The sequence below is a fragment of the Ursus arctos genome, unplaced genomic scaffold (genome assembly GCF_023065955.2).
Source record: "Ursus arctos isolate Adak ecotype North America unplaced genomic scaffold, UrsArc2.0 scaffold_5, whole genome shotgun sequence".
Classification (NCBI taxonomy): Eukaryota; Metazoa; Chordata; class Mammalia; order Carnivora; family Ursidae; genus Ursus; species Ursus arctos.
In genome coordinates this window covers 37732415-37758318 of record NW_026623067.1, presented here as the reverse complement: position 1 = coordinate 37758318, position 25904 = coordinate 37732415, and the positions used below count along the sequence as shown (strand labels likewise).

The following is a 25904-nucleotide window of genomic DNA, read 5'->3' as shown; positions in this document are numbered from 1 at the left end:
AATAGTGCTCCTCCTATACTCAATGGTATACTTTTAACTGCCTTCTTAATATACTGATCTACACAGCAGTCACCAATTTCATTAAATAATATAAAACTTTTCCAACAAGGTCAACTATGGATTATGTGCTAGTTTGAGATAGGCATGTCTTAAGCAACTAATTAAATTCATTGGTACAATGCACCAGAAAAGAAACAGCAGAACAAGTAAGATAACTAGAATGGGAGTCAGATGACCTATTTTCTACCACAAATTAGCTGTGTTATCCTGGGCAAGTCACTTAGCTCAAGTATTTCTCCACATGAAGGTTCTAATTTGGTATTTTGTCAAATATGGATATTTTTAAAAATTCATTTCATAACAGTAAGAAAAGCATTATCTTAAAATAGAAAAAAGTATGGAAAAATAGCTTTACAAGAAGTTCACTACACTGTCCTTACGTTTCTCATTTCACTTTAATGAAAACTTCTACAGGGACTAAGCAAGCATTTATTGGAGAAACAGTATTTTGTAACCCAAAACTGCCTATTTCTTAATCTGCAGAAGCAAAATAATAGCATGGGTTCTGGATTCAGCATTAGATTAAAATCCTAGCTTTACTACTTACTAGATGTGTAACATTTTAACCAATTTTTTGTTTTTTGTTTGATGGATTCATCATTTCCCTGAGCCTACCATTTATTCATCTATAAAAATGCAGATACCATGGCGTGCCTGGGTGGCTCAGTCCTAAAGCATCTGCCTTTGGCTCAGGGCGTGATCCCTGCGTTCTAGGATCGAGCCCCCCACCAGGCTCTTCCACTGGAAGCCTGCTTCTTCCTCTCCCACTCCCCCTGCTTGTGTTCCCTCTCTCGCTGGCTGTCTCTATCTCTGTCAAATAAATAAAATAAAATCTTTAAAATTAAAAAAAAATGCAGATATCTACCTCAAAGGGGTGTTGAAACAATTAAATAATGAGAGTATCTAGTACAGTACTGGCATATAATATGCATCCAATAAATGGTAGCAGTTACCTAAAAATGAGATGAGATGGGATTATCACCAAGATTCTATGACTTTATAGACAAGCAACAGAAAACTATGAAGTTCAAGATAGATAGATATATTGAAATAGGGGCACTTGGGTGGCTCGGCTGGATAAGCATCTGCCTTCAGCTCAGGTCATGATCTCAGAGTCCTGGGATAGAGCCCCATATAGTGCTCCTCGCTCAGGGGGAGTCTACTTGTCTCTCTCCCTCTGCCCCTCCCCCTGCTCATGCTTGCTTGCTCTCTATCAAATAAATAAATAATCTTAAAAAAAATAGTTAATTTATAATGGGTAAAAAAAGGGAATTGATTTTATTTCTTATACCTTTGGTTACGTATGTAGGAAGGTAAATTTGGCAAAAAACAAAAAAAAAAGGTAGACTAATTTCTTTTCTTTTTACTTGCCAATTCAAGACTAATACTTTTCAAAAACTGCTTTGCTTTCTCTTTAAAGCAAAATATTTTATATACCTACTCTATCATTGAATCAGAAGGCCAGAATTGGTTTCCAGAGGTTATCTAGTACATTATCACATTACTACCACATAGGCTCAGGAAGGAATGTGCTTAAACTCATCTCCAATGCTTTGTTCTTAACATGTTTTATCATTCTGATTAGAAAAAGTTTAAATTCTTCTCAAATTTACCACTTAGAAATATCACATATACAGTGTTATTTTTTGTAAAATATTAGGGAAAACAAAACTACATTTGTATTTCCATAAATTCTGAAAGGAAAAAAAAGACATTAAAAGTGTAGAGGCCAGGATACTTGGGAGGGGTTAGTCCAAGATTTTTCACTGTATTTGCCTTTATGTCACTGTGACTCATAACTGTATACACGTAATCACCCATTGAAATGTACTAAATAATAACCATAAGAAAATCCTACATCCTTCAAGTTTCACAATAAGGTTTTCCTCCATGCAAATCTAATCAACTCTGGTTTGACCCACCATTCATATAGCCATACTTATCAATACATCATTTTATATGTAAAGGCTTAAAGCTTTACTGAATGAAATTTGTGTAAGGTCGATATTCAGGCAATATAACAAATTGTTACAGTAATAACATGTAGCTTTTCCTTCTGTAAACGTTTCCAATGTCTCCAAAATTTGCTCACTAGAGTACAAAGTTATTATTTCCTATTTTATCACTAGTATTGGTAATTTATGGAATAAAGCACTCTCTACCTTGAACAAAGTCCCCATAAAAGTTTTTTAGAAATTTATTTTCATGGACAATAAATTTTTCAAAAATAATATAGTATTTTAAGTGACAGTTACTCAAAATGATAAATTTACCACAGAAAATTTATAGCATTAAACCTTTCAGTACCCTCTTTCAATTTCTCTCTTGTCCAGATTATGAGCATAAGCCTTGAGATGCTATTAAAAGCAGTGACTCACCTTGTTTACCTAAAGTTTGAATACAAAGTATTCATGACAAAATTGCCATCCCGGCCGATAAGAATGGACTCTAGACCAGGTGGTTCTCAACCAGGGGTGATTTTGTCCCCAGGAGACATTTAGCAATGTCTGGAGACATTTATGGCTCTCACAACTGGATGGGTTCTACTGGCATCTAGTGGGTAAAGGCCAGGGATGTTGCTAATGCACAGGACAGCCTCTAACAATAAGAATTATCTGCACTAAAATGTCAGTATGTTGCTGTTGAGAAACCTCGCTCTAGATTATAGATTTTACGTAACTCTAAAGCAAATGATACATCTCCTCTTCAACGAGAGAAAATCAAAATGGAAATTCTGTATGGCTGTACTTTTGCCTCTAAAAATAATTTTCAAGGAAAAAAAATTCCCTACAAAGCTTTTTGCTATAATTTGCTATAAATTGCTGTATACGGTATGTGTGTGCTTCTACCTAATTATAAATAAGGCACCTGCCTCAAGATAAGAAAAAAACTTCTATGATATAAAGCTATACTGTGTAATTGGGTATCCGTCTTTAAAGTGTGTGTATATAAACAAATAAACACACATACATAGGCTTATATAGGCCTAGAAAATTTACTGAAAAAAATTGTAATACTGGTTATCACTGAAGAATGGGATTTGAAGGGTCAGTGGGGATGAGGAAGGACTTTTCGTTTGCACCTTATATCTACTACCTACACTGTTGAATTTTTCAACATGACACTATGACTTTTATAATTTTAAAAGGAGGGGGCACCTGCGTGGCTCCGTTAGTTGAGCATCTGCCTTCCGCTCCTGTCATGATCCTGGGGTCCTGGGATCGAGCCCTGTGTCGCCTCGGCCTCCCTGCTCTGCAGGGAGCCCGCTTCTCCCTCTCCCTCTGGTCCTACCCCCCAGCTCGTGCTCTCCCTCTCCCTGTCTCTCTCACCCTCTCACTCTCTCTCAAATAAATAAATAAAATCTTAAAAAAAAATTAAAAGGAGAATATCATGCATATATGTGCATATATTCTTATGACAGAAAAATTAACTCATAAACCTCGCAGAAGTCTTTTCTTTAGGTATTTTCTTCTTTCTTACTTGCTTAAAAAAGACTACAAATCTAAAATCAACATTTAAAAATTATTTTTTAAAGAATTTTCAACCTGATCTCCATTCTAAACAATGGTATGTTTCAATAGGATCCAATGCAAGTTCTGATTTCTATTCAAGGCCTTGGACAGCTAAGGAACATTCTTGCCATGCCTGAAGAAATACAAAACAGATATTTACCAATGTTTAAAAGAACAAGAACCAAAGATGCCAAATGGTGGCATTCTCTAAGCTACCATAATTCTAATAAAAAATTCACAAAAAGACCCAAGGCCATTCCTTAAACTAAAAGGTCTTTTGACTAAGCCAGCAAGGGAAAACAGCTTGCTTTTTCTTAGCTATTGGCTTTCATAATGAACAAAAAAGCGGTCCTTAGAGTATCTATGCCTCTGTAAACCCAAATGTATAAGACTCAACTAACTCCAGGGCAAATAAACTAGGCCTCCACATTTCTTACTTATTTCTCACCGAATCCTGCCTCATTTGGGGAACAAGACAAATTTCACTCTCAAACTATAAAATAACTCATTATCTTTCTGGATGTCTAGATTCTAAATACTTCGTTCTAAAACATCAAGGGAAGACAAAAATAAAGAATTTAGTATTATTCATCAAATGCCAACTGGGTGAGTGTTTTTTGAACAACATTATGATCTCTTCATACTAGAAATTCAAAGGCAATGATAGGGGAGAAGACAGCTAATCCTTCAAAAGAGAAAAGAAAAAAAAGAAAGAAATCTGCTTGGGCAAAACAGGTCCTTTCACTCACACACAGGCTATACTCTACCACTCATACTGTACAGCAAAGACTAGATACTCCAGGAATTTCTTCTCTGCGTGATATGGGAGAAAGAGGACATAAAAACAAACTTTCCTTTTTCTACAGGTTAAGAAAGAATCTAAATGCACTCTGAGTATCACCTTAGACTATGATAAAGTCTCTGGGTATCCCAGACACATTCATTCCAAAAATGAGACTCACCCATATAAACTTAATACCTAAATCCTTTTTAGCACAGAAAACTTAAGTAATGGGAAACTAAGGAGTCCTACCACTGACCTAAATGGGTACAAGAATCATCAATAAATAATTTACACAATAAACATCAAAAAACCAAAAAGGTGTGGATTTTGCTCACAGCTTTAATCACATGGTATGGGGAATTCAAATGAAATACAGTAAGCTAGAGAAAGAGAGAAAGAGAGACTGTGTGTGTGTATGTATGCGTGTGTGTGTGTGTGTGTACACAAGCCTCACAGAAATGGTTATTTCAAAAGCTCATTTCCCAGATATAATACATGAGCCAAAAGAGTTAGAAATTCATGACTTTGGAGGTTCATTAGCACTCTACCTCTGAAAAAACTTAAGAATACTATTTATGTAAAAGTGAATTAGTGATCTTTCACTTTACCTGTGATAATTATGTAAAAATGGTGCAGAAAACCAAGGATATTACATTTAGACCAAAGCAAAACTTTTCAGTCTCTCTTACAAGCTTAAAAAAAAAAAAAAAGACTCTAATCTTTAAAATCTAAAGGTATTCCCACTTTATTTTGTAGGTAAAAAGCACATGTCTTTTAGGTTCCTCTCTCATCAATCTTCATTGAAAGGATGAAAGAAAGTCTTCCATAAGCATAAGAGTGGAGGTACTCCAGAGACTCTCCCCATAACTGCCTACTCAAATAAAATCCTGTCTCACTTTGACTTAGAAGTTACTTCTCTTAAAGTGAAATTCAAAGATACAGATATTCAAGGGACTATCTTCCTTACATCACACACACTATTTTTTCCAAAGCAAAACGCCAGAAGGAAAATGTACTAACGTTTTAAACTAAATGAACCCCTGTTCAGACATGGTAAGACAATGGTAGAATGGTAAAACAATGCACTAACTGTATTCTGCAACCCACAAATAGTTTCTTATTCCTCTCAAATACAACAGCCAGGATAGCCGTACACAGAGAAATCTCTGTACTTTAACAGCAAGATCAGAGGCTAAAATAATTGGTCATAGGGGAATGAACGAGGCACCTTAGAACCAAAATAGAATACTCTGGGCACTCAGAATAATAGCCATCATGGAACAGTACTATATCCAAGCCATGGACAAGAGATAAAAGTACATATATAATATACCTCCCTTTCCCCTAGGGCCCAAAAGATGACGATGCCTTCTATCCCAGGTTGCTCAGACCTAAAAAGGCACAGTTCAGAGTTGAAGAGTTACAAGAAATGAAGGATCTATCATTAATTGCTGCAAAAGCTGTTCAGTGTTTCACCTTCTCCAAGCCTTAAAAAATACAGACTTCAGCTATCCAGCTATTCTGAAGTTCAAAGATGCACTGGAATTTCCTTTTCCTGTGTAACTTCACAAAAGGTCCCAGGTGCAAGACTCACGTGCTTTCTCAGGGTGAAAGCAGAGAGCTTCTTCATACTAGCTTGTCTCAAACTAAAAAAGGAAATTAAGAACGCTTCTTTCATACACAGGTAAGGCACAGGGCAAATAAATGACAGACAACTCAACTTTGGGGACAGGCATATAGTGGAAATGCTCTTTCAGCTAGCAAGCTCTGGCTCTGTCTCAGTCTCTCTCTCTCTCTCCCTCTCCATGTCTCGCTCGCTCTCTCAGTACCAAGGGCAGGGACTCTGGCAAGACCCCGCCCCCCCATCTCCAAAGCGGGGTGGGCGGGAGGTAGCCAGAGGAGTCCTTGTTCCCGCGCGAAGCTTAGAGACCAAAGGACTCCCCATTGTGGGTCTACGGATGGTGACGGGAACCGGTCCGGCTCGAGCCGCCGGCTGACGAGTAAGCTCAGGGCGCACTAGGCCCGCACCGCTGCCACTGCCGCCATGGAGCCGATCGCTGTCAGAGAACGGCTCCGCCCGGGGAGCCAGAGGGTGGTCCGGGCCCTGTGCCGGCCCAAAGCGAATTCATGCCTCACACTGAATGGGAGGCGGGGGTCCTGGAAGCGTACCTCGGACACCTCGTCCTCGTCGCTGCCAGAGGCACCACCTCCACCCCCGGTCCTCAGCACTGCAGCCGCCAACTTGAAATCCAGCGCCGCGTCCCCTCCGGCCGCACCGCTGCCGCCGCCACCGACTCCCGGCGCGGGCCCGGCCTCCCCAAAGAGTCTCACGGTGCGAATCCCCAGCCCGACCCCTCCCGGCGGAGGCGGCTCCGAGGCCCCGGCTGGGGCGGATCGCGGAGCCACCGAGTCCAGGTCCTCCTCAAAGGAGGTGCCGCCGCCTCCGCCATCGGTCAGCATGGTTCGCACGCGGAGCCGGAGACGCTGCCGAGTCACTCGCAGCCACCGCCGCCGCGGATCCCGGGAAAGAGAGGAACAGCAGGAGGAAGAAGCTTCTCCTTCCCCCCGTCCCAGCAGCGCCACTAACTTCTCACTGCCTAACCTGCTGCCTCCCGCCCCCCACACTCGCCACTGGCTGCAGCTCCCCAGCGGCTGCAGATCATTGGCCAAGGTGACCCGTCGCTCAGACTCTTCGTCACGCGCCGCTTGCTGGCTCGCGGCCCCCAAGCTGCGTTGACCCGCGCAGGCCTAGGCGGTTGCGAACACCCGCCTCCTAGTCCCCACGCGCCGACTTCCGGTCTTTTTCTACGTCTATTGGTCAACCTCTCTAACTATCGCGTCACGACCTTAAAGTGGATTAGTTCGCCTTGTGGTCAGTCATAGTGACCCCTGACAATGGAAGGCTTCATAGGCGCCACAAAGTGTCGATCACTTTGTCACAGGACGTCGCGTGGTACAATTGGCCCGCAATAGTACCATTCATCCCGCCCCCATCTGAGGTGACGGGAAAGGGTTGGGGAATTTCCACTTCTGATTAAAATGACGGCAGAGGTGACGACCCGCAAGCATTGGTAAGATTTGGAGTAGAATTCACCCTGAGTTTGGTGGGGCTTATATGTCAAGGATGCACGAGGCACGGAGGTTACGAAGCTCCCACCTGTCGCTCTCCGCCAGACGCGGAGACTGCGGCCGGAGAGTTGCTGCACCGGGATTGGAGGAAAGAAGCAATCAGTCTCATCTAGTCTCCACCTTCCTGACAGCCCGTGGTTGGAGGAGCCGGACGTCAGTCACTAGAGCGGTCGCCACCTCTGGGACAGGTGAGATTGTGTAACCCATGCCTCTGGCTCTTTGGGCGGGTGTAGGGGGCCGGAACAGGCGAGGAGGCAGGGCTCTTCTTGCTTGGCGCCTCCAGGCTTTCCGAGTGGAGCCCAGCGCGCGAAGCTGAGGGGACCAAGGGGGCTGCTTGGGACGGCCGCCCCGAGGCGATTCGGCCAGCCTGCGTGCTGGGACGTGGCTGGGCGCGGCTGTTCTACAACCTGCGGGCGGGATGGCCCCGCGGGGCGGCGTTCTCTTGCTTGTGGAAGGCGGCGGGCCTGAGGGCTGGACAGCGCCATGCCTCAGTACTGGGAACTGTCCCACCAAGGAAGGTGGGAAGGCCGCGGAACAGCTCGAGGAAATCAGACCTAGGGCTGAAAGCGGTGTTAAGAGTGTGTGCTCTGGAGCTGTTAAGAATTCTGGTGCCGCCACTTATTTGCTGTGTGACCTACTGGCGTTTTGTGTTGAATCTCTATGACTTTCAGTTCGTTCATCTGTAAAATGGGACTGATATCAGTAAGTCCCTCATTGCGTTGTTGTTGTTATGAATACATTAGATAACTAACATAAGGCGGTTAGCAAAGTGCCAAACTTAAAGACCCATTTTGGTTAGTTACTCTTTCTTCAGGAGTCTTCCACCTGCCCGTAGGTCCTGCCAGCCAAACTAATTCTTGTCAGATCTCGGTGATGCAAAACACGCTAGCTAAGGCGGGTGGCCAGAGTTGGGGGGCGGGGGGAGGGGCGACGTGCGGAGGTGTCTTTCCCACTTTTAAGGATCCGTCTCTACTTCTATTATCTCTTTCTCTATCCCTCTATCTCTTTTGCCAATGAAGAGGTATTTTAAAATATTCACGCTTCAACTAATCCTATGATCAAAGATCACCAGAAAGGAGTTTACGGAAGTTTGTATGACAAATGCCCTTTGACCCAGAGAATGTCCATATGACTTAGGTTGGCTAAAAGCATAAGATTTGGCACATCTCCTCTCTTGCAACTCTAACAAATGTTTTTGTATATCTTGGTTGTGCAATTTTTAATATTTCACCTACCTTGAACTGTAATCTGAAAATTCTGTAAAGATTATAACGATTTGGGGGCTCCTGGGTGGCTCAGACGGTTAGGCGACCAACTTGCTGATTTTGGTTCAGGTCATGATCTCATGGGTGGTGAGATCCAGCCGGGGTCAGGCTCCCACTGAGCCTAAAGTCGACTTGAGATAATCTCTCCTTCTTCCACTGCCCCTCCCCCACTCGTTGGCGCTCTCTCACTCTAAAATAAATAAATATTAAATATATATATATATATATATATATATATATATATATATATATATATATAAATTTTTAAAAAATGGATTCTGCCAAGCTTAAAGAACATTTTGAAGATGTGAACATTTCTTTGGAGTGGTAATTTCTGAATTTGGCATTTCACATACCAAAATAGGAGTGTTTTCTATAAGCAGAATGTTAGGTTCTTTCTAGATAATAAGTTGTAGGAAATGGAAAAAAATTCTTGTACCTTTTCTACAAAACTATTTTGATATAAATGCCCTTTGTACTGTCTTTAGTTAGAATCTATGGAACTTAATTAGCCTGTATCCTCAGTGCTGTTTAAATTCTGAAGGCATTTGTGACGAGGTCACAACCCAAACTAATAGCACCAACGAAAGAAACCCAGCTCTGCCCAACCCACTTCAAAGCTGGATTATCCAGAATTGGTATGGATACATCCCTAGGCAAAAACAGGTATTGACTGGTGCAGCATTACAAAGGAACTGCTTGTCATTCCTACCATTAATACAAAAATAATTTCTGATGCAACTCCCTGAACAAACTTATTAAATTCTTTGAACAAATATAATGAATCTCAAGAACAGAGAGAAAGGTAATCTGGGCATATGGATTTTTCCCAATATATTTGAGAGAGAAATATACACTCTTTACTCAGTGCCTAGCAATCAACCCTGAGGTTAGCCAGGAAAATATGATTGAGCAATAATCTTTGTTTCATCTGGATCTTTACCTGAGACACTTGTTGCCAGGAGTTTGACAACAATTGAGTAATCATTTTAGGATTTAGTAACTCCCAATCCTCTAGAGTTTGGTGACTGCTATTGTTGAGACTGTATTAAACATGAATTTAATATTTCAATACATACCATATCATGTGGTGTTACAAAAGTGAAAACTAACTGAGAAATCATCACTCTATCAAGTAATACATTTGGTGAATATATCAAATCACACCCAAAGTATTCAATCTAAAATATCAATAAATTTAATGTGATTTATTGGGTAATGTTGGTTTTGATACATCATATGTTAAGATGGTATTTGCTACTAAAAAATACACTGATTTTTCAAATGCTAAGTAAGCAGTAGAGAGCAAAATCCCACTTTTAGGAAATACATATATTTGTTAGAAGTGAGCATTAGAATAAAATGTTTTCCTCCAAAAAACCAGCAGGAGTATTGATTAAGGTGTAGTTTTAGTGTATTTCAAAGCACTCTTCCTTTTGACCATCTTTCAGACATCGAAGGAAAAGACAAAAGGAGAAACTGTATAACCCAAAGATTTTTAAAACTTCTGAGGTAATAAAAATCTTCATTTTTTGTAAGAATTATGAGATTGACAAATAAAATTGTAGATACAGGGACTTAAGCTACTTTAACTACTTTAGCTGTAGTTCTTTCATGTACAACATACATTTTCTCAAGACGTTAATTTCTGCGAGTCAGTGCATCTCAGTTCAGCCTATGTAAGGAAAGAAGTAAACCAAAAAAATATGTTGCACTTGGATGTTATGTCATTTAACCTTTATAATAAGCTTATCAAGATTTCACCCATTTTCTGATGAGGAAGTTCAGACTCCAAAAAGGTTAAATAACTTACCCAAGCTTATAAGACCAATATATGGAAAGGCTAGGATTTGATTATTTCCGCCTGATTTCAAAACCCATGCTCTTTCCACTCTATCACATTGATCCCTTGGTACCCTCAAAGGCGGAGGAACTTCATCAATTAGATAAACTGATATAGTAATCCAATCATTATATCTTTCTTATAGACCTGCTAATTAGCACTCGAGGTAGAATTATCCCTGACTGCCGCCAAATTTAGTATCTTTCTCTTTTATAACAACTGGAAACAATTTAAAAGATTTTCTGATTTTTCCAACTATATTATTAATTTCTTGGACTGTGTAATTTCACATTAAGAAATCTGAATAGTTAATATATTCACATGGTTTGAATTTCAAAAATAATTTTGAAAACACAAGGAGTCATTTTACTTTGCCCATTATATACTCAGATCCCCTCTCATAAGCAAACCATCTTATTAGGTCTTATTTATTTATTTACTTACTTAGGGTGGTTTTATTAAAGCATGGGGACAGGACCTGTGGGCAGAAAGAGTTGCCCAAACTATCTTATTAGGTTTTAAAATATTCTTCTGGAGGGGCACCTGGATGGCTCCATTGGTTAAGCATCCAACTCTTGATTTTGGCTCAGGTCATAATCTCAGGGTTGTCGGATCGAGCCGCACGTCAGGCTCTGTGCTGGCCATGGAGCCTGCTTAAGATCCTCTCTCCCTCTCCCCCTCCCCACCCACCCCCTTTATCCTTTTCCCCTCTCCCCTCTGCTCCTGTGTACACACACATGTGCATTGTCTCTCCAATAAAAAAAAGAAAGAAAGAAAGAAAGAAAGAAAGAAAGAAAGAAAGAAAGAAAGAAAGAAAGAAAATAGCTTTCTAGAGATTTTTAAATACAAGCACTTTCGTACGTCAATTTATTTTTTCCCTTTAAACACAGATAGCAGCATACTACTATATGCACTTCTTGCTTTTCTCACCTGATTTATTCTAGAGATATTTCATGTAAGCATATTAAGAGCTCTGTCATTCTTGTTTACTACTTCATAGTATTCTGTTTACATGATTTATCCAGTCTTTAGTGTTGAATATTTAGATTGTTTCCTCCCCCCCACCCCCCACCCCCGCCGTTAACAAACAGTGTTACAGATGTGTAGCTTTCTAATCTGTCTGTCCTCAAGGAAGTACCGGGAACATATTAATTTAATTGAGAAATCAAAAATTGCAACTAGACTGAAGGGTACTACTTATTTGAGCTATAGTTGAATACACCAGCAAGATGTCTAGCAACATCTAGGAAGTGGGCATATTTTAAAAAATAAGGAGTTATGCCTGCAGCTAGACTACCACACCACACAGCCTAAGAAAATTATTCAGAAAGTTTCCTAGAGTTTCTTCTGCTATTGAGCTTATCCTTCCTGAAAAGGGGATATATATACACAAAATGTCTGCTTCCCTCCTAAAAGTTCTATCCTTACTGCCTGCACAACAAGAATGAGCCCAGTAGGGGTGCCTAGATAGTTGTCAGTTAAGCATCCAGCTCTTGTTTTTGGCTCGGGTTATGATCTCAGGACTGTGAGATCAAGCCCCTCATCCAAGCTCTGTGCTGGTCATGGAGACTGCTCAAGATTCTCTCTCTCCCTCTGCCCTTCCCCTCCAAAAAAGAGAATGAGGTCAGTAAGTGATGTTGCTCCATTTGATTATACACCTTTAGTGCCAGGAATAGTTTTTTTGGTTTTTTTTTTTCAAACTTCTAAAACTAATGAGTATATAAATACCTCTTGTGGTGGAATCACTCAGGTTCTCAACAAAGGAGAGACAATGGAACAATTAATACCCACCTTCTTCCTTAGGGCTCTCTCAGAATTTCTTAATCCTTGAGTTGTTACATAAAGGACAGCATGTCAAGTAGAATATGCATTAGGGTTATTGAGAAGAAGTAGGATTTGGTGGGAGGATCTCTGAGCTGGGAATCAGAAACAGTAAGTCTACTTCAGGTGACTGGTATACTTCTGTATGTGACGCTGTGCTCGTAGACCTAGATAGTTTGTCCATTTGACCTTTAAAAGTATACTTTAAAGGTACATAACTTGAGAAGTATTTCATATTACAAAACAGTCATCACTTTAAATCAATTATTATGCATGCATAGAAAAAGTATGATTGGTTACATGTAAAACTGAGATTAATAGTAATTGTCTCAGGGAGTGCAGGAAGGTGCCTGGCTGGCTCAGTTGGTAGAGCATGCCACTCTTGATCTTAGGGTTGTGAGTTTGAGCCCTACGTTAGGTGCAGAGATTACTTAAAAAACAAAATCTTTAAAAAAACAATGACAGCAGTAAAAAGGGGTGTCTGGGTGGCTCATTAGTTAAGCATCTGACTCTTCATTTCGGTTCAGGTTGTGATCTTAAGGTCCTGGAATCAAGCTCCATGTCAGGCTCCACGCTCAGCAGGGAGTCTGCTTGAGGATTCTCTCTCTCCATCTCCCTCTGCCCCTCCTCCCCCTCGAGTGTGCTCTCTGTCTCTCTCTCTCTCAAACAAAACAAACAAACAAACAAAAAACAGTAAAAAAACATTAATTATCTCTGGGTAATGGAATTATACAGAGGTTTCTAAAATTACTTTTCTTTTTTGAATATTTGTATTTTCTAGGCCTTTCTTTTTTAGTTTTTTCCATAGTTAACATATATTTTGTATAATAAAAATTAAGTATTTAAGTTAAATAAACTGATTTCAAATAAGTTTTGCAATTTTCTCATCTGTTCATTCAACCAATATTTATTCAATTCCTGCTGTGTGCATGCCAGTGTGCCAACTGCTTTAGAGAAAACAAAAGAAACAGAAGAGTTAATGTACTTCCTTTCAATTATACTGATGTATATATATTTATTGGTTGATGATTAGGTAGATAAAATGCACAGGGAATAATAGAAAACAGACAAATTCAAGACAGTATGACAGACTATTTTACAGCACTGAGTAGATAGGAACTAAAAGAGAAATTAAAATTTAGGGAAAAGCTTGATTATGACCATTTTGAGCTAGGATAATGACTGAGGGAAATAGAAGAGGTAGAGCATTCCAGATGGAAAGAAATGATAGGAATGTTGACAAAGAAGTGAGAGTCTTCAAATTGTATGTCAGGATGGTGAAAAAGACTAACTTGGTCAATATGGAGAAATCAAAACGGGAATTCAAGAGAAATTTGGTTTAGGGGCGCCTGGGTGGCACAGTTGTTAAGCGCCTGCCTTTGGCTCAGGGTGTGATCCCGGCGTTCTGGGATCTAGCCCCACGTCAGGCTCCTCTGCTAGGAGCCTGCTTCTTCCTCTCCCACTCCTCCTGACTGAAGGGTACTACTCTCTCGCTGGCTGTCTCTCTCTGTCAAATAAATAAATAAAATCTTTAAAAAAAAAAAAAGAAAAGAAATTTGGTTTAAAGAAATATTAAATACTGGACCCAGGGCTTTGAATTTGGTTCAATAGGCCACCACCATAGTTCTTGAAAAGCAAAGTTATCTAGATAAAAATTGTGAAGGGATGATTACAATTTTGTTTTGTTTTGGTTGCATTGCATGAGTTTTGTTAGAACAAGGACATACTAGATTCTGGGAAATAAGCAGTCGTGCTGTTGCGCTCAGTCCAGGTGTGAGGTAATGAAGCCAGATCAGAGGAGTGACTAACAGATGGGAGTAAAATTTACTGTCTGCACTCATAAAGAATCCGCATGACTTGGTACCTGATTAAATGTAGGGAACAAGGAGTATAGGAACAAAAGTTACTCCAGAAAAATTGATACAAAATATCTGAGGAGAAAGGTGGCATTGTGGGTCAAGATCCTCTCTTTAAGGGAGTCTGGCTGGCTCACTCTGTTGAGCATGTGACTCTTGATCTCAGGGTTGTTAAGTTTGCACCCCACCTTGGGCATAGAGTTGACTAAAAAAATCCTTTCTTTAAGTTTTTATTTCCATGTACTAGAATGGCTAAAATCCCAGTAACTGGCAATAGCCATTGCTGGTGAGAGTGGAAAGCAACAAGAACTCACTCACTGCTTGTGTGGTACAACCACTTTGGAAGAGAGTTTGGAAGTTTCTTACAAAGCTAAACATTGTCTTACCATACAAGCTACAGTTGCACTCCTAGGTATTTACCCACTGAGTGGAAAACATAGCCACATAAAACTCTGTATGTGATTGTTCATAGCAGCTTTATTCATAATCACCAAAACATGGAAGCAACCAAGGTCTCCTTCAAAAAGTAAATAAGAAAACAAATGTGTTATCACCATACAATGGACTACTATTCAGTAATGAAAAAGAATGAGCTACCAAGCCATGCAAAGACATAGATGAATTTTAAGTGCATATTGCTAAGTAAAGGAAGCCAGTCTGAAAAGGCTACTGTATGATTCTACTGTATAATTCTATTTATGTGTGACATTCTGGAAAAAGCAAAACTGTGGAGATGGTAGACAGATCAATGACTGCCAGGGGTTGGAGTGGGGGAAGGGTTGAATAGATGAAGCACAGGGACTTTTCAGACTGGTAAAATTCTATGTGATACTAGACCTAGAAATGACATTCCAGTAGCAACATGCATACCTTGCACCCATGTCTTGGTTTTTAATAACATTCTCCAAAAGGAGCTATGGCTCCTTGGAGAAATGGCTGAGTCTAGAATTGGGGCAGGAAATATACAGGATGAACCTGGAGCATCTTAGAGTGCCAGAAAGTAAGAAAATAGTAAATATGCATGCATGCACACACATACACACAGGCACACACATAGACACACACACACACACACACACACACACACACACACACACTAATGAGGACACCTGAGAGAGATAATAGGAACTAACTGAAAGAGCTCCCAATGGCCAAAGCTGGAATAATTTGAGCAAATAAATAGTATTGAATTATGGCCCAAAGTATAAAATAAATATCCTTGAATCTATATGGGTATAAATAAATGTTTGAATAAATAAATAAATAAATAAATAGGGAAAATAGGTAAGTCTTCCAAGCAGAAGGATTTAAATTTGGGGGCACCTGGGTGGCTCAGCCATTAAGCCTCTGCCTTCGGCTCAGGTCATGATCCCAGGGTCCTGGGATCGAGACCTGCATCAGGTTCCCTGCTCGGTGGGAAGCCTTCTTCTCCCTCTCACACTCTCCTTGCTTGTGTTCCCTCTCACTGTCTCTCTCTGTCAAATAAATAAATAAAATCTTAAAAAAAAAAAAGAATTTCAAATTTGTGTAGAAATCCTGCCCTTAAGGAGGTGAAGTCCCCTCTCCTTAAGTATGAGTAGTGCATAGTGATATCCTTCCAAAGAGTAAAATATGGAAAGGGGAGGGGGAAGAGTAACTTGATAATGGAGAAACCTGACAAACACTACCTCAGCCAGGTTATCAGGATTAACATCAACAGTCATAACTCATATTGATAGTGTATACCCTTGATATTACACGCTGGAAAAGTCTGAGAAACTGTCACAGTCAAGAGGAGCCTAAGGAGGCATGATTATGAAATGTAATATGGTATCCTGGATGGAATACTGGAACGGAAAAAGGACATGAGGTAAACATGAAGTAAATTTGAATAAAGTATGGATCTTAGTTAGTAATAATGTATCAGTTGGCTAATAATATGTCAATGTTGGTTTATTAATGATGATGCATGTACCATGCTAATGTAAGATATTAGTAATAGAGGAAATTGGATATGGGCTGTGTGGAAACAGTGCTAACTTCCCAACTTTTCTTTAAATCTAAAACTATTCTGTGGGGCACCTGGGTAGCTCAGTCTGTTAAGCATCCGACTCTTGATTTCAGCTCAGATCATGATCTCAGGGTTGTGAGATCCAGCCCTGTGTTGGGCTCCATGCTGAGCATGGAGCCTGCTTAAGATTCTCTCTCCCTCCACCCCTCCCAAAAAAGTTTAAATCTAAATCTATTCTAAAATTTAAATTGTTTTATTTTTATTTTTTCAGTTTTGTTGAAATATAATTTATCTATAACATTGTATTAATTTAAAGTGTACAACCTTAAGTTTGATTTGATATACATGTATATTGCAAAATGATTGCCCCAGTAAGTTTAATTAACATACATTACCTCACATAGTTACACATTTTTCTTCTTGCGTTGGGAACTTTTAAGATCTACTGTCTTGTGAAAGTTTATTTTTTAAAATGCTTATTCCTTTGGGGGGGTGCCTGGGTGGCTCAGTCAGTTAAGCATCTGCCTTTGGCTCGGGTCATGATCCCAGGGTCCTGGGATGGACCCCGCATCGGGCTCCCTGCTCAGCAGGAAGTGTTTTTCCCTCTCCTCTGCCCCTACCCCTGCTCATACGCTCCCTCTCTCTCCCTCTCTCTCTCTCTCTCTCTCTCTCTCACAAATAAATAAATAAAATCCTTTATAAATAAATAAATAAATAAATAAATAAATAAATAAATAAATAAATAAAATGCTTATCTTTGGACTTCTAGGAATTTATGTTTAAGAGTTGGGGTGCCAACACCTGGGTGGTTCAGTTGGTTGAGGATCCAGCTCCTAGTTTTGGCTCAGGTCATGATCTCATGGTCATGGGATCAAGCCCTACCAGGGGGCTCCACACTCAACATGGAGTCTGCTTGAGATTCTCTCTCTCCCTCTGCCCCTCCTGCTTGTGCTCTTTCTCTGAAATAAAGAAATATTAAAAAAAAAAAAAGAGTTGGGATGCCTGACCGGCTCAGTTGTTGAGGCATGCAACTCTTGGATCTCAGGGTTGTGAGTTCAAGCCCCACATTAGGTGTAGAAATGACTTTTTAAAAAAAAATCTAGGGGCGCCTGGGTGGCACAGCGGTTGAGCATCTGCCTTCGGCTCAGGGTGTGATCCTGGTGTTATGGGATCGAGCCCCACATCAGGTTCCTCTGCTATGAGCCTGCTTCTTCCTCTCCCACTCCCCCTGCTTGTGTTCCCTCTCTCGCTGGCTGTCTCTATCTCTGTCAAATAAATAAATAAAATCTTTAAAAAAAAAATCTAAAAAAAAGTTAATCAGACATGGGAACAAAAATATTATGTAAAAAAAAATCAATACAACTTAAATATGTAACAGGAAAATGGCTAACTCTTATATAATTGGACTCTACAGTCATTAAAAATGAAGTTCACATTATATTAAATAAAAAATAAAGTCATTTTAAAAAGATATATAATATTCTCAATACACTACAATGAATAGCGTATTTCTGTACGTCAAAATGACAAATATGAGGGGGCGCCTCGCAGCTGGGGCAGCCACACCTACCTTCTCTAGAGCTCTCCTTGGAAGGTACCAGGGCATTCTGCCACAGACTCTAGAAGGTCCCAGGACTGGTGAAAGTTTAGAATCTCATTTTCTGAGCACTTTCCTGTTGAGAGAACAGTTAGATAGAAAACCCCACAGCAGGACTCAGCTTATCTTCCAGGGGGTCTGGTTCATAGTGAATGAGTACTTTTGAATCAGAAGGACCCTTAAGGAGTCTTCTAGGTCTCCTACTACTCTTTAATAAGGAAGAAACTGGAGGACTGGGCATTAGGGTCAATACCTCCTGCAAAAATCTCTAAGGTGATGTTTCCATCCATCACCCTCTGATGTTTCCTGTAAGAATCAGAAGTACATCATTGCTTACCAAAGTGAGAAGAGAACAAGCCCAGGATTCCAACTCAAAGAGCAATTTTGGCTTATAAGTGAGAACTGAGTCACTCTGAGGTCTGTTCTTAGAGACTCTTGTGGAGTGTTTGAACTCAACTTTGTTTACCACAGCCCTTGCTCGTCAAGGCAGACCTATAAACCAAGAGACGCAGCCTGGCGTTCACCTGCAGGGCAGGTAACAGTGCCACCTCCCAGATGTTCTTCCCCAAGGAAGTGACATGGTGTTTGCTGTGGCTCCAAGAGGACACCTATAGACAGTCCAGTTGAAACACAAATCTGGTATAAGCTCACAGAAGCTACAAGAAAAATTGTGGTCAAGACTCTACTCTGAAACTTTTCACCTAGAAGGACCTCTTAAACCCTGGCGTTGGCACCACTAGAGACAAGGAAGAAAAAAAAAAAGCAAGCAGGGTTGGACTTCACCAGCATATATCTAGTAGATGAAAAAGATTTGTCATTTGAAGAGGATTGCTTCACCATTACAAGAGTTATGTAGGACAAAAGTCTGAGAAATGGGCAAGCCTGTCAGTGGCCTCTGGGAGGTTTGTCCCAATGCCTCTGCCCATAAGCTGTCAAGGTTTTTCACCAAGATTGAGCCATAATAGAGAATCCAAAGAAAGCAGCAATACTGTTCTGTGTACTAGGGATTTCATATAAATATTAGAATTCCTAGAGAGTAACTGAAGGACTCAAAAATATTTTAAAACCCTCAAAAACACTGGTGAGACCACTATTCAGAGCCCAATATCTCATTCCCAACAATTATTCTCACAAGTTCCTTGTTGTACTCTCATAGGCCATTAGCAGGAGTGTAAATTGATAAAATCTTTAGAGAAATCGGTCTGGAGTTGCCTTCAATTTTTTAAATGCATTCACCCTTTGATCTAGCAAAATCTACTTCCAATTCTGGGGGAATCGGCACAGAGACACACATGAGTTCAAAAATATGTGTGTGAAGGTGTTCACTGAAACCTTGCTTGTCCATCAATAAGTGGTTAAATAAGTGGTGGTGCAACTATGAAATGCTAACCATCATCTGAGCTTTTAGCAGGTCATCATCTTTTTGCTGATGGAGGGTCTTGCCTCAATATTGATGTCTCCTGACTGATCAGGGTGGTGGTTGCTGAATTTTGGGGTAGCTGTGGCCATTTCTTAAAATAAGACAATGAAGTTTGCCTCATTAAAGGACTCTTCTTTTCATGAACGATTTTTCTGTAGCATGTAATGCTGTCTGACAGCCTTTTACCCACAGTAGAGCTTCTTTCAAAATTGAAGTCAGTCCAGGGGTGCCTGGCTGGCTCGGTAGAGCATGAGACTCTTGTGAGTTCTAGCCCCATGTTGGGTGGAGAGATTACTTAAAAACAAAATCTTAAAAAACAAAAACAAAAACTGGAGTCAGCCCTTTCAAACCCTGATGCTGCTTTATCAACTGTGTTTATATAATATTCTTAATCCTTTATTGTCATTGCAACAATCTTCACAATATCTTCATTGGGAGTAGATTGTCTTTTTTTTTTTTTAAGATTTTATCTATTTATCTGAGTGAGAGAGAGAGAGAGAGAGAGAGACCACGAGCGGGGCGGGCGGGGGGGGGGGGTGGCAGAAGGAGAAGCAGCCTCCCTGATGAGCAGGGAGCTGGACTCAGGGCTCCATCGCAGGACCCTGAGATCATGACCTGAGCCAAAGGCAGATGCTTAACCAACTGAGCCACCCAGGCGCCCCAGGAGTAGATTCCATCTTAAGAAACTGCTTTCTTTGCTCATCCGTAAGAAGCAAGTTCTCATCCGTTTAAGTTTTACCATGAAATTGTAGCAATTCAGTCACATCTTCAGGCTCCACTTCTAACTCTATTCCTCTTGCTATTGCCATCACATCTATAGTTATTTCTTCCACCAAAGTCTAGAGCCCTTCAAAGTCATCCGTGAGGGTTGGAATCAACTTTTTCCAAACTCCTATTAATGTTAGTAGTTTAAATCTCAAACATTCTTAATGGCATCTAGAATGTGAATTGTTTACAGAAGGCTTTCAATTTACTTTGCCTACCTTGATTTTAAACATGCCTTCCTTGGGGGCGCCTGGGTGGCACAGCGGTTAAGCGTCTGCTTTCGGCTCAGGGCGTGATCCCGGCGTTATGGGATCGAGTCCCACATCAGGCTCCTCCGTTGTGAGCCTGCTTCTTCCTCTCCCACTCCCCCTGCTTGTGTTCCCTCTCTCGCTGGCTGTCTCTATCTCTGTCAAATAAATAAATAAAATCTTAAAAAATAAATAAATAAAAATAAACATGCCTTCCTCGCTAAGCTTAATCATTTCTAGCTTTTGATTTAAAGTGAGAGACATGCCATTTTTCCTTTCATTTGAACACTTAGAGGCCTCTCTAGGGTTATTAATCGGCCTAACGTCAGTATTGTTGTGTCTCAGGGATTAGGGAGGCCCGAGGAGAGGGAGAGAGAGATAGGGGAACAGGTGGTAGGTGAACAAGTCAGAACACACAGTTTATTAAGTTTGCCCTATGTGGACACAGTTCATGCATGGCACCCCAAAACAATTACAATAGCAACATCAAAAATCACTGATCATTGATCACTGTAACAAATATAATAATGAAAAAGTTTGAAATATTGCAAGAATTACCAAAATATGACAAAGAGACACCAAGTGAGCAAATGCTGTTGCAAAAATCGGACCTATAGGGGCAGCTGTGTGGCTCAGTTGGTTAAGCATCTGAATATTGATCTCCACCCAGATCTTGATCTCAAGGTCCTGAGTTCAAGCCCCTCATTGGGCTCCACACTGGGCATGGAGCCTACTTAAAAAAAAAAAGTTGTACATGTGAAAAGTGGGAGACGGATTTCTCACACAGTTCTGCAAATCAAGTGCTAAGCTCTCAACAGAGAAGTAATAGAAAAGTTTCACTTAAGGGGTACCAGAGTTGCTCAGTCAGTTGAGCTTCCAACCCTTGATTTTTGGCTCAGGTTCTGATCTCGGAGTCATGGGATCCAGCTGGCTTAGGGCTCAGGTCTCAGAGGGGAATGTGCTTTTCTCTCTCTCCTTCTGCCCCTCCCTTGGCTCCTATGTGCTCTCTCTCTCTCTCTCTCTCTCTCCTTTCTCTATAAAATAAATAAATAAAATCTTTTAAAAAATGTCCTTAATGGGGGCGCCTGGGTGGCTCAGTCAGTTGAGCATCACACTCTTGATTTCTGGGGTCGTGATCTCAGGGTCCTGGGATCAAACCCCACATAGGGCTCCACACTCAGCACAGAATCTGCTTGTCCCTCGCTCCTTACCCCCACTCATGTTCCCTCTCTGTCCCTGAAATAAATAAATAAAATCTTTTTTAAAAATGTCCTAATAATGGGCTCATGGGTGGCTCAGTTGGTCAAGTGTCTCCCTTCGGCTCAAGTCATGATCCCAGGGTCCTGGGATCAAGTCCCAGATCTGGCTCCCTGTTCAGTGAGGAGTCTGCTTCTCCCTCTGCCCCTCCCCCTGCTTGTGCGCACATGCTCTCTCTCTCAAAAATAAATAAAAATTTTAAAAAGTTTTTAAAAAATAAAACTGTCCTAATGATGCAGTAAAGATTAATTTTATTCATTAAATCTCAACCTTTGAGTACATTTATTTTTAATATTCTATGTGAGGAAATGGAAAGTATACATAGAGCACTTCTGCTGAACATTGGTTGTCTCAAGGAAAAACATTCATGCAACTATTTTTGTTGGAAGTTGAACTAACCATTTTTTCATGGAACATCATTTTTACTTGAAAGTGTGACTGACATAGATTTTGGTAATTCAGATGTGTGTATTTGGCAGACATTTTCTGGACTCTGCCACTTGAAGGAAAACAGCTAACAGTATTTGTTTCCAAATATAAAATTCAAGCTTTGGGGCAAAAATGAGGATTTTTGGAAAATTGCACCCACTGTCATTGGTTAACAGTTCCCCAAACCTAAGAACTTTTAGTTGAGATAGGTGATGATATTGCCAAATGTATTTTTGACATCATATAATAAAATGTGTCAGTATTTGCAAGAGCTGCATAACTCAGTGAACCTGTATGTCCCAAATGACCAATGCATGATGTTATAAAACCATGCATAAATAAAAGAACTTGCAAAGGTAGACCAGTGGATTTTAATGCAACAGACCTACAAAAACTTTGCTGGGTTTTCAGTCTTTCATTACTCAGCCAACTCTCATCTTTAACCCAGCAGTCAAAGTTTGGAAGCAAGAGCTCTGAACTATGCTCTGAGCATCTCTGGTGTGAATCTATGAAAGGGAAAAGGCACTCCTTTCCCTCTTTCTCCCTAATTCTCCAGACAAGACTTGGCAGTTGCTCAGGGTAAAGAGAGAGACTAGAAAGGTCAGGGAAGAGGGAGGGAACTTCCCAGCTATTAAGGAGTTTATTTAGAAACTGTGAAGTTAAATGGTAAGGACACGCTATAAGGGGCCACAGCTGGTCCGCTTGGGCTCAATAGCAGGAACTGGGAGGAGCCAGGGACAACTCCTAGAGCAGTGATACTTGTATTTCTTTCCTCCTGTTCTGGCCCATTTCTTAAAATGGCCTAAAGTCTTCAATGACTTTTAAGAACCAATAATTCTTCTAGGCCACAGTCCCATATGGGCAATTAGAATAGGCCAACAAGAAAGAAATCAAACTTAAAGAGAAAAAAACGTAAACCAACATAGTAACAGCTACTACTTTGCCACATACATCATATTCCCCTTCCACATACACCTCCACCTTTCCCTTTCTCTCCTACCATCCATCCCCTTCCCTTGGCCCGAGCCCTGTCCATCTTTAGCCTATTACTGAGTCATTAGGGATTTAGTCACTAGGAGGGGGAATTTAGGGGTAAGGCATTATACCTTGACTTGAGTCCCCTCTATGCCATTTACTGGCTATGTGATCAAGCAGGTAATTCTCCTTCTCTGGACCCTGAGTTTCTGCATCTTTAAGATGAGATGATCTTCCAGCTCTGTGATCCTGTGGTTATTAATAAACAAAAGATAGGTCAGGCTGGAGCTAAGGACTCTGTCATAAATGTATTCTCATTGAAAAGAGCAGAGGAGGGGCACCTGGGTGGCTCAGTCAGTTGGACATCTGCCTTTGGTTCAGGGTCCTGGGATCGAGCCCCATGTCGGGCTCCCTGCTTGGTGAAGAGCCTGCTTCTCTCTCCCTTGCTCCCCCTCCTTGTGCTCTCTCTCTCTCTCTGTCAAGTTAAAAAAGAAAGAAAGAAAGAAAGAAAGAAAGAGAAAGAAAGAAAAGAAAAAGAAAAAAAGGAGGAAAGAAAGAAAGAAAGAAAGAAAGAAAAGAAAAAGAAAAAAAAGGAGGAAAGAAAGAAAGAAAGAAAGAAAGAAAGAAAGAAAGAAAGAAAAAAGAAAAAGAAAAGAGGATCTGGAAAGGGAACACAGTCTAGTTTGCATCACTATACATTATCCCCTTTGGACATGGATATATTCACAGGAGATGAACAAACATGTTTCTGAAAACAACCTGGAGAACCCTCCCAAGACTGTGGTTCTTCCCTTGGGTTCACTTAGCTGTTAGGTTCCTGGAGTTGGTGTTGGAGAATTCCCTCAGTTCTTGCCCAGCAGTGGTAATTCCTTTGGTCATGGAGGCCCTAGAGGTTTTTGACCTCCCTGCTGTGACCCTGCTACTTAGATACCAAGCTCTAGCCCCTACCAATGTTTTTATTTTTTAAATAGATTTATTGAAATATGATTCACAGACCACACAGTTTACCCAAACAGTACAATTCAGTGGCTTTTATTATATTCGCAGAGTTGTACAACCATCATATCTATTTGGAATATTTTCATCAGCCCTAGAAAGAAATCCTATACTCCTTAGCCATTATCTCTCAACACCCCCGCCCGCAGGTCCCCAAGCCTTTGGCAACCAGAAGTCTAATTTCTGTCTTTATAGATTTGTCCATTCTGGATAGTTCACATAATGGAATCATACAATATGTGGTCCTTTGTGACTAGCTTCTTCACATAGAATGATGTTTTCAAAGTTCATCAATGTTGTAGCATGTATCAGTGTTTCATTCCATTTTATTGCTGAATAATATTCTACTGTATGGATATAATATATTTTGTTTATCCAGAACTTTGGGTTGTTGAGTCATCTGAGTTGTTTGCACCTTTTGACTATTGTGAATAATGCTGCTATCAATATTGGTGTTAAGGTATCTGTTTGCGTCCCTGCTTTCAGTTCTTTGGGGCATATACCTAGGAGTGGAATTGCTGGATCATATGATGATTCTATATTTAACTTTTTAAGAACACAAACTGTTAAAAAAAAAAAAAAGAACACAAACTGTTTTCAGGGTTGCTATGTCATTTTACATTCCCCCCAGTGATGTGTGAGGGTTCCAACTTTTCTGCATCCTTATCTGTACTTATTATTTAAAGCCATCCTAATGAGTGTGAATGGTATCTCATTGTGGTTTTGATATGTGTTTTCTTGATGGCTAGTGATGTTGAATATCTTTTCATGGCTTATTGTCCATTTAATATGTCATCTTTATTTTTTAAGTTTATTTATTTATTTTTAAGTAATCTCTACACCCAACGTTGGACTCAAACTCATGACCACAAGATCAAGAGTTGCTGACTCCTCCAACTGAGCCAGCCAGGTGCCTCCCATTAATATATATTCTTTAGATAAAGGTCTATTTGAATCCCCCACTTTTTTTTTTTACAGTAAGCTCTGCACCTAACAGGGGACTCAAACTCATGACCCTGAGATCAAGAGTCACGTGCTCCACCGACTGAGCCAGCCAGACACCCCTTGTCTTGTCTATTTTTAAATTGAGTTATTTGGAGGTACCTGGGTGCCTCAGTTGAGTAGCCAGCTCTTGGTTTTGGCCAGGGTTGTGATCTTAAGGTCATTGGATAGAGCCCCAAGTTAGGTTCCATGCCAGCACAGGGTCTGCTTGTCCCTCTCCCTCTGCTCCTCTCTCTCTCTCTCTCAAATAAATAAATAATATTTTAAAAATAGAATTATTTGTCTTCTTTTTTAAAAGACTTTATTTATTTATTTGACAGAGAGATAGAGAGAGCCTGAGAGCACAAGTGGGGGAATGGCAGAGAGAGAGGGAGAAGCAGGCTCCCCACTGAGCAGGGAGCTCCATGCAGGGCTCAATCCCAGGGCCCTGGGATCATGACCTGAGCCGAAGGCAGACCCTTAACTGACTGAGCCACCCAGGACCCCTGTCTTCGTTTTTTTTTTTAAATCTATTTAGGGTGCCTGGGTGGCTCAGTTGTTGGGCGTCTGCCTTCGGCTCAGGTCATGGTCCCAGCATTCTGGGATCGAGTCGGACTCCCTGCTCAGTGGGAAGCCTGCTTCTCCCATTCCCACTCCCCCTGCTTGTGTTCCCTCTCTCGCTGCCTCTCTCTCTGTCAAATAAATAAATAAAATCTTAAAAAAAAAAAGATCTATGTATTTAGAGAGAGCGCGCGAGCAAGTGGGGGAAGGGCAGAGGGAGAGGGAGAGACAATCTTTTTTTTTTAAATTTTATTTATTTATTTGACAGAGAGAGACACAGCCAGCGAGAGAGGGAACACAAGCAGGGGGAGTGGGAGAGGAAGAAGCAGGCTCCCAGCAGAGCAGAGAGCCCGATGTGGGGCTTGATCCCAGGACCCTGGGATCATGCCCTGAGCCGAAGGCAGACACTTAACAA

At 40.8% G+C, this 25904-nt stretch overlaps 1 protein-coding gene and 1 long non-coding RNA gene across 23 annotated transcripts in view; one reads left to right on the top strand and one right to left on the bottom strand.

Moving 5' to 3' along the window:
* Positions 1–6963, bottom strand: part of ANKHD1 (ankyrin repeat and KH domain containing 1) — a 125283-nt gene extending 118320 nt beyond the window's left edge. For all 21 annotated transcript variants that reach the window (XM_057307102.1, XM_057307103.1, XM_057307105.1 and 18 more), the window contains exon 1: positions 6526–6963. In XM_057307102.1, the coding sequence (XP_057163085.1) occupies positions 6526–6816 (291 nt within the window). In that variant the 5' untranslated portion in view covers positions 6817–6963. The remainder of the gene's footprint in view (positions 1–6525) is intronic.
* Positions 6964–7290: 327 nt separating this feature from the next.
* LOC130542742 (uncharacterized) overlaps positions 7291–25904 on the top strand; it is a 47008-nt gene continuing 28394 nt past the window's right edge. Inside the window, exon 1 of one of the 2 annotated variants that reach the window (XR_008957516.1) lies at positions 7291–7673. This is a non-coding gene — a long non-coding RNA (uncharacterized LOC130542742). The remainder of the gene's footprint in view (positions 7674–25904) is intronic. The other variant, XR_008957517.1, reaches the window with a different exon arrangement.